The sequence below is a fragment of the Zingiber officinale genome, chromosome 2B (genome assembly GCF_018446385.1).
Source record: "Zingiber officinale cultivar Zhangliang chromosome 2B, Zo_v1.1, whole genome shotgun sequence".
In the NCBI taxonomy this organism is placed as follows: domain Eukaryota; kingdom Viridiplantae; phylum Streptophyta; class Magnoliopsida; order Zingiberales; family Zingiberaceae; genus Zingiber; species Zingiber officinale.
Window position 1 is genome coordinate 124,554,316 of NC_055989.1, and position 8,258 is coordinate 124,562,573.

The 8,258-nt window shown below is 40.0% G+C and overlaps 1 protein-coding gene across 1 annotated transcript; it reads left to right on the plus strand.

The window, feature by feature from the left end:
• Nucleotides 1–6,188: 6,188 nt before the first annotated feature.
• On the plus strand, nt 6,189–7,990 carry LOC122048650 (pectinesterase-like). Its single transcript, XM_042610191.1, has 2 exons — nt 6,189–7,218; nt 7,299–7,990. Exons 1-2 carry the CDS (start codon nt 6,189–6,191, stop codon nt 7,988–7,990), a joined length of 1,722 nt encoding a protein of 573 aa, XP_042466125.1.
• Nucleotides 7,991–8,258: the final 268 nt, after the last annotated feature.

Consider the following 8,258-nt stretch of genomic DNA (forward strand, 5'->3'; position numbering starts at 1 on the left):
TTAAAAATACTCAACTTAAAAAAAAATTTTGATAAAAACTTAGTTTAAAAAATTTGATAAAAACTGAGCTACGTACTTAGCTTTAAAAAGAAGTTGAGAAAAACTTAGTTAAGTACTTAACTTTATAAAGATTTTTGAAAAAAACTTAGTTAAAAGTACTCAACTTAAAAAGGATTTTGATAAAAGCTTAGTTTAAAAAATTTAATAAAAACTGAGTTAAGTACTTAGCTTTAAAAAGAAGTTGATAAAAACTTAGTTAAGTACTTAGCCTCCTGAAATTTTGATAAAAACTTAGCTTTATAAAGGTTTTGAAAAAAATACTTAGTTAAGTAAATGATTTCTTTGAAAAATACTTTATCAAATACTTAGTTTTTATCTTTTTAAAAATAATTTATTTTTCTTTTCAAAAATAGTTTAAAAAATTGAACTTTCTCTTTCAGAAGTATTTTGAACTTTTGAAAAGTTTAACTTTGAAAAATAATACTTTAAAAAAATAATAATTAATGTCTTAACGTACCTTTCACTCCCCTTAATTAATGTCAAAAATATTTGAGGTCATAGAGTCCAAGCATGTAAATCAAAAACATAAAAGTTATTATTTATTTTTCTAATTTTTCATCTCACATATTCTAGGTTATTAAGCATGTTTAGCTTATAAGTTTGTGTGAGATGGAGTTAAATATTTATGATATTGAACAATAAGTTAAGTTAAATTTGGATTTCAAATGGAATTTGAATTTCAGAATATTTAAATTTGAATTTTAGAATTTGAAATTAATTAATTAATTAATTAAGATTTTAAAATTAATTATATTTTTAAAAATTAATTATGATTTGAAAATTAATTATCCTTTTAAAATAATTAAGATTTTGAAAATCTAAAAATTAATTATCATTTAAAAATAATTAAGATTTTAAAAAATAAATATGATTTAAAAATTAATAATCAAATAATTAAGATTTTGAAAATTAATTAAGATTTTGAAATTAATTAAGATTTTGAAATTAATTTATGAATTAAAATCGACTTAGATTAATTGAATTAATTTTTAGTTAACTTAATTAAGTTTAATTAATTTGGGTTTGGTTAACTACTTTATATTTTAAACTTAGATTCATCTCACTTTTTTTCTAGATTTTCAATCAGGGAATCTTAATAGCTTTGTGAGATGTTTTAATTTAATCTTCAATTTTGGATTAAAAATCTAAGGATTGATCTACATTTGAGTTAGACTAAGGTTTAATAGTTAGTTAATTAAATATTCATTTCAATAATTGGCTTCCAAGCTGTGGCGAGACATTAGGTCTTCTTGGGTATGAGATCATCCACCACTTCTAGACAAAGTCTTTTAAAGAAATTAAATATTTAATTTCCTTTCTGAAAATCCTAGGTCTAACTAGTCAAGTGTGAATCAAGCCTAAGTCCTTATCTACCCTAATCTAAGCATGTATAATGAAAAATAGTAAAGCAAACATCAGACAATTTTATTTTATGATAAAGACGGTCTTTTTGTTTGCTCCCCCTGGATTATAATCTCGATAAGGTCTATCAAGATAATGAATTTGATCATTGGGGATCCAATATTGACCAAGTCCAACTTGATTAGTCAGATTAGACTTTGGGACCCATGCTTGGACTGTTCTTCTATGTGTTCGATTAACAAGCGATAGATAAGATTTAAACTTACAGTTAGCCTTATATCTAAGTTCAGATCGATTATATACGACTCTTTGTTTTCCAAGAATCAGATCTAGATTCTTGGAACCCAAGGTGAACTGTTCCAATGTCTCTTTCAGTTCCTTGACTTAAGTTTTCAGGCTGAAAATTTCTTTCTCAAGCTTTTAGACTTGAGTTGAAGTTCCAATCTGACTTGATTCAATCAAGGAGCTTGAGTTAGTTACTTCCTTAAGGGCTTTGACCTCCTCTTGGAGTGACTTGACACGAAGATTGGACTTAGCTAGCTTTCTCGACAAATAAGAAATTAAGTTGTGCGATCTAATTAAAGAGATACTCACATTGGTTTGGGAGCCTTCTGAATCGGATGCAGATCTTTATCTTCCTTCGGACTCGATTTCAGATTCAGCTCCAGTTTCATACTCGGACTCAGTTTTGGCAACATAAGCTTGTACCGGTAGGGCAAGGAAGCTTGCTTCTTTGTGTCCTTCTTTGTCTGACTCTTCTGATGACTCAGACCACGTTGCTTTCAATGTCTTCCTTCTTCCTTGCTTCTGGTTTGGACATTCAGGCTTGTAGTGTCCCTTCTGGTTGCAGTCGTAACAGATAACTCCAGACTTGGTATTTGAGTTCGATTGAGTCACCTTCTTCTTCTTAAGAGCTTTCCGAACTAGTTTGACTAGTTCAATGGTGATTTCATCTTCGAGATCTGACTCGTCTTCATATTCAGGTTCAGTTCCGTGCTTGATTTTGGGTTCCCTCGTTCTACTTGTACCTGCAATTAAAACAATACCTTGCTCGACCGGGCACACATTAGTCTATTCATGAAATTTAAATTCTAAAAAGAATTCATCTAGTCTAATAGACGAAAGATCCTTGGATACCTTGTAGGCATCTAGCATTGATACCCGCAATGTATTCCTCGGAAAAGTGCTCAGTGTGTACTTTATGACATCACGGTTCTCCACTTTCTGTCCGATCGCGTGGAGTCTATTCAAAAGATCTTGTATGCGAGCATGTAGCTGGCTCGTTGACTCACCTTCCTATATTTTTATATTATATAATTTATTTAATATTAAATCTCGTTTGCTTCCCTTCGTGTCGGAAGTGCCCTCGTGCAGCTTGATCAATTTTTCCCACAACTCCTTTGCACTATTGAAGGGACCGACCCGGTTCAGATCTTCTTTTGTCAGGCCACATTGTACGGCTTGAGTCACCTTGGCGTCACTCTCAATTTTCTTCATTAGATTTGTGTCCCAGTTTACGCATGATACTAGTTTTCCAGCACCATTGAGTGGAAGTGCAAGGCCAGTTTGGATGATTATCCACATCTCTACCTCGGTCTTTAGATAGTACTCCATTCAACCCTTGTAGTAGCTCAAATCTTCTTCGAAGAATAGAGGCAGATGTGCAGTGCTGTAGCCTTCTTGGTGGGCCATTAAAAAAGAATCTCGCACAAAAAAATAATAACAAATGTTCCAGGACTTGGTCTTGGATTAAAAGTACGGGAGAAAAATAAAAATAGCAATTCACTTATTTTGAGGAAAAAATAATAAAATATTAATAAAAAAATATTATTACAAATTTTGGTAACTACAATATTTTGCTAATACTAACCAATGGTGAAAAGAAGAAAACGAATTTTTCAAAGATAATTTTGGAGGGAAAAAGCGAAAGACGTAAGAATATTTTAAAAACAAAAATGATATATAATTTTCTTTCAAAAAGAACCCCCTCTGCTCGATTGGTGGTTTCACCAATTCAGAGCAACTTGACTCTGATACCAATTGTAGGATCGATGATGTGTTGGGGGGGGGGGGGGGGGGGAGTGAATAGCACTCGTGACTAATTCGTTCGTTTATCGGAAAACACAAAGTAAGAACGCAACGGAATAAAGAAAAACACAAAAGTAATCACTAACATGATTTTTTTTACTTGATTCGGAGCCTGTGACGACTCCTACTCCAAGGTCCGCGATCGTTGATCACTTATGTTGAGCAATCACTAATAGCTCAGAAATTCTTTACAAGTAAGTAAGTACAAGTACAAAACTAAACAAAGTATACCTACAATATAAGGATGAGTAAAAGAGTCATCGATTGTCAGAGCAAGAGTTGAGCGTTGTTGAAGCATTTCGGAGCAGCACACAGGAGCGCAAATAGTCTGATTTTTGGTATCTCTAAAGTGCTGGCCGAGACCCCTTTTTATAGCCTCTTCAAACTTGATCCAGATCCTCTGATCTTGGGATCAAATTTTGACTCGACCCGGATCGGTCGACCAATCCCCAGGTTCAGTCGACTGAACCTGCTGAATCCTCCCGGCCTTCCATCCAGATGCAACCTCTCCGGATAGCGTCTTCGTTCGGTGGACCGATCCCACCGTTCAGTCGACCGATCAGCTGATGAGCTTTGCCTCATCCAATCCGATCAACTCGGCTCGACTGAGTCTCTATCTATCCTCGGTTTGGTCGACGGATCTCTCTGGTCAACACTTCACTGAGAGCTAGAATTCTGATCCTTTTGTACTGAGGTTCGGTCGACCGATACAGGCGTTCGGTTGACCGATCAAGGCTAAGTCCAACTCTGCAAAACTGTTAGTTTCTTGTAAAATAGAGTTAGAATAGTAAATAATATATAAATCAATAATTTGACAACCTTCGGACTGTCCGGTTCTGACTTTCGGATTTTCTCCGGAAATCCTAGGTTGAATCGACACCTACTATGCGTCCTCACCTACTCCTCTCAGGAGAAGTTGCCTGTTGCCAGACCGGTCCTCCAGACAGACTGAACTTTTGCTAAGTGCCCGAGACTTCAGGTCTTCATGCTGGACGTCCGCTCCACAACCCGTCCAAACTTTCACCTGGTCCGCGACCACCAGGGTTTTCACCTAGAGTCTCTGACTCTAGGATTTTGCCCAAAGCGCTCGACTCGCCAAGATTTTTCACCCAGGGTTACCATCCCCTAGGGGTTTTCACCTGCCTAACCGCAGCTAGAACTTTCCATCACCTAGGGTTACCACCCCGTAGGATTTTTCACTTGTCTAGAATCTACTAGGATTTTTGCCTAAGACAACTTAAGACTTTCCTGCAAGCTCAATCAACCTTGTTAGATCACAAGACAACTTAACTTTGGACCCTTTGACATAATCAAAACCCAGGTTCGATCGTCTGATGCTTCCTACAACAACACACATTGAACATAGGGATGGAAATGGATCGGGTTCGGGTCAGATTCTATATCCTCCGTCCTCATACCCATCGGGTATAGGATCTTCAATGGGTATACCCATACCCATTAAATGATCGGATATCTTCTATAGTTATAATTTTTCTTCTTTCTATCCAACTATTATCATTCAACAAAAATATATTAAAATTAATAACATATTAAAAATATATATATATATAATTAAAAAATAGATTAAACATCTATATAGTCTCCTCCTAATATCAACAAAAATAGTAAGTTGATTTTAGAAAAAAGAAAATTTTCTTTAATATATGTATATATATTATTTAATCGGGTATTCGGGTATGGTATCGGGTATTAATAGTCCCTCCATACCCTCCTCCATTCGGGTTGGATGTCGGATCCTCCATCAGATTCGGATGAAATTGTCATCCCTAATTTAACAGACCAGGGCCTTGGTCTAATGCAGTGGTAGGTGGATTCAATAGCCCCCACCTACTAAACAGGTGGGGATCATTAACTCCCGCCTATCACTGCTCGTGGTCCAGGAGTGGACTAGGGCAGGCAAGATCAGAGGATCCCTCCTGGCCGTATACCATACTAAAAAAATTGGTATAAAAAAATTTATATCAATACCATATCAAAATTTTGATATAACAAAATTTCAGTATAATATAAATTTCATATCATTTATCTTAAAATTTTGGTATCATTATGATATACATATATACTAAATCTCATATAGATATCGAAAAATTTAGTATGATATAATACCATATCAAAATTTTTAATATACTAATAATATCAATATATATTTTGATATGGTAATATAAGTATGATATACTAAAAATTTAATATTTTTTTCCATTTTATCTCTCGATACCAATAAAGTTATTAAATTTTTTGAGAGAATGACTATTTCAATGGCTATTAACAAAATAATTTTATGATATTTTTTAAAAAAATTATAAATATAATAATATTTTTTATATTAGCTTTTTAAAAAATATTTTGATCTTCACAAAATAATCACTAAAGATAATATTAACATCATTTTGAATGAAATATAAAATAAGAAATTTGAAAACATGAACAATGATATAAATAACATAAATAACGAGAGAATCTACTATGGAAATAAGGCGTTGAAAAAAAAAGGTCAACTCTCCTCTTCTTCCTCCCAAATAATAGGAGAAACAAATAAACTTCTATTTTGAACTGTGGCTCTCCGACTTCTGCTCGCCCATTCTATCTCCTTTAAATCCACCATTCCCTCCCTTCAATCTCCATCTCATTCCTTTCAAATCTCTCCGGCAGCCGAAAAGATGGCTTCGGGCTACGGTCAAGTCTCCGGCAGCAATCCGGCTGAGCAAGGGAAGAACAAGATGTTTGTAGTCGCCGGCTCCTCCATCATCCTCGTTGCCTGTGTGTTCGCCGTCACGGTGAGCGTCTCACGGCATGGCGCGGACAGTTCCTCCGGTGGCGGCGCCACCCTTCAGACGACCTCGAAGTCGATCCAGTCGATCTGCCAGCCGACCGACTACAAGCAGGAGTGCGAGAGTTCGCTCGTCGCCAGTGGCGCCGACAACGAGACGGACCCCAAGAAGCTCGTCCAGATGATCTTCGACGCGACGATCGAGCGGGTCCGCGAGGGCATGAACCACTCCTCCCTCCTCCAGAAGGCGGCTGAGGACCCGCGGACGCAAAAGGCGCTCGAAGCCTGCAACGAGCTGCTCGACTACGCCGTCGACGACCTTCGGAACTCCGTCGAGAAGTTCGCTAGCATGGAGATGAGCAGAGTCGGCGAGGCCGTGGACGACCTCAGAGTCTGGCTCAGCGCCGCCATCACTTACCAGCAGACGTGCCTCGACGGATTCGAGAACACGACGGGGGACACGGCGGAGTCGATGGCCAAAGCCCTCAACAGCTCCGCCGCACTCACCAGCAACACGCTCGCCGTCGTCGACGAGATCTCCTCCGTGCTCAATTCCTTCCAGATCACCCCGATCAACAGACGACTGCTCTCGTCGGAGGACGAGGAGTTCCCCGCCTGGGTCCACGGCCCGAAGCGCAGGCTGCTCGCGCTCTCGCCGGAGCAGATAGAGCCGAACGTGACGGTGGCGAAGGACGGCAGCGGCCAGTTCAAGACCATCGCGGAAGCAGTCGCCGCAGCGCCAGATAATTCCGACCAAGTATTCGTGATCTACGTCAAAGAAGGCGTGTACCAGGAATACGTCCAGGTGGACCGGAAGAAGATGAACTTGGCGATGATCGGCGACGGCGCCACCAAGACAAAGATCACCGGAAACTTGAACTTCGTCGACGGCACGCCGACCTTCAAAACCGCCACTCTCGGTAACAATCTCGATCGATAACTATAGCGAACATGATTTTGGAAGTTGTTAGTATCCAACTTCCCGTTGATTCGGACGCAGGGGTGGTCGGAGACGGGTTCATCATGAGGGATTTCGGGGTGGAGAACTCGGCGGGGGCGGCGAAGCACCAGGCGGTGGCGCTGCGGGTGCAGTCCGACAAATCGGTGTTCTACCGCTGCCAAATGGACGGCTACCAGGACACGCTCTACGCCCACACCAAGCGACAGTTCTACCGCGAATGCACCATCTCCGGCACCATCGACTTCCTCTTCGGCGACTCCCCGACCATCTTCCAGAACTGCCTCCTCCTCGTCCGCCGCCCCCTCGACAACCAGCAGTGCATTTGCACGGCGCAGGGGCGGAAGGACCGCCGCGAGGCCACCGCCATCGTGCTCCACAACTGCACCATCAGTGCCGACGAGTCGCTGAAGGCGGAGCAGGGGAAGTTCCTGGTCTACCTGGGGCGGCCATGGAAGGAGTACTCGCGCACGCTATTCGTGCAGTCGCAGATCGACGACCTCATCGACCCCGCCGGGTGGATGCCGTGGCTCGGCGATTTCGGCCTGAACACCTGCTTCTACGCCGAGGTCGATAACCGCGGCCCCGGCAGCGACACCGCCAAGAGGGCGACCTGGAGGGGCGTCAAGAAGATAGACCTCGGCCACGCACAAATGTTCACGGTGAGCCATTTCATCCAGGGCGAAACCTGGCTGCCGGCCACCGGCGTTCCTTTCACGCCGGGATTGCTGTAGGATCGATCCGTCACGGCACGCATAAGCAATTTTGGCATACAGAACGATGAAGATCAACCTCAAAAATGCAACTTTTGTTTTTGTTTTTGTTTTTGTTTTTATTTATTTTTGATTTTATCATGATCTGAACTTGTAATCTCACAGGTTTTGATAAGAGGCGAGCGTCTGTAAACTGAAATCGCTATATTGAAACGAGAAACTACAAAATATCATCTGATTTTTTTTTTTTCAAAGAAATCCTTGAGATAACCGAGTTGGTCCGTCAATT

What these genes read in the sequence shown, in the direction of transcription:
- LOC122048650 (XM_042610191.1), top strand. Translation starts at nt 6,189, where the DNA reads ATGGCTTCGGGCTACGGTCAAGTCTCCGGCAGCAATCCGGCTGAGCAA. An exon ending in CTTCAAAACCGCCACTCTCG is followed by an intron (nt 7,219 to 7,298) that starts GTAACAATCTCG and finishes ATTCGGACGCAG; the next exon opens with GGGTGGTCGGAGACGGGTTC.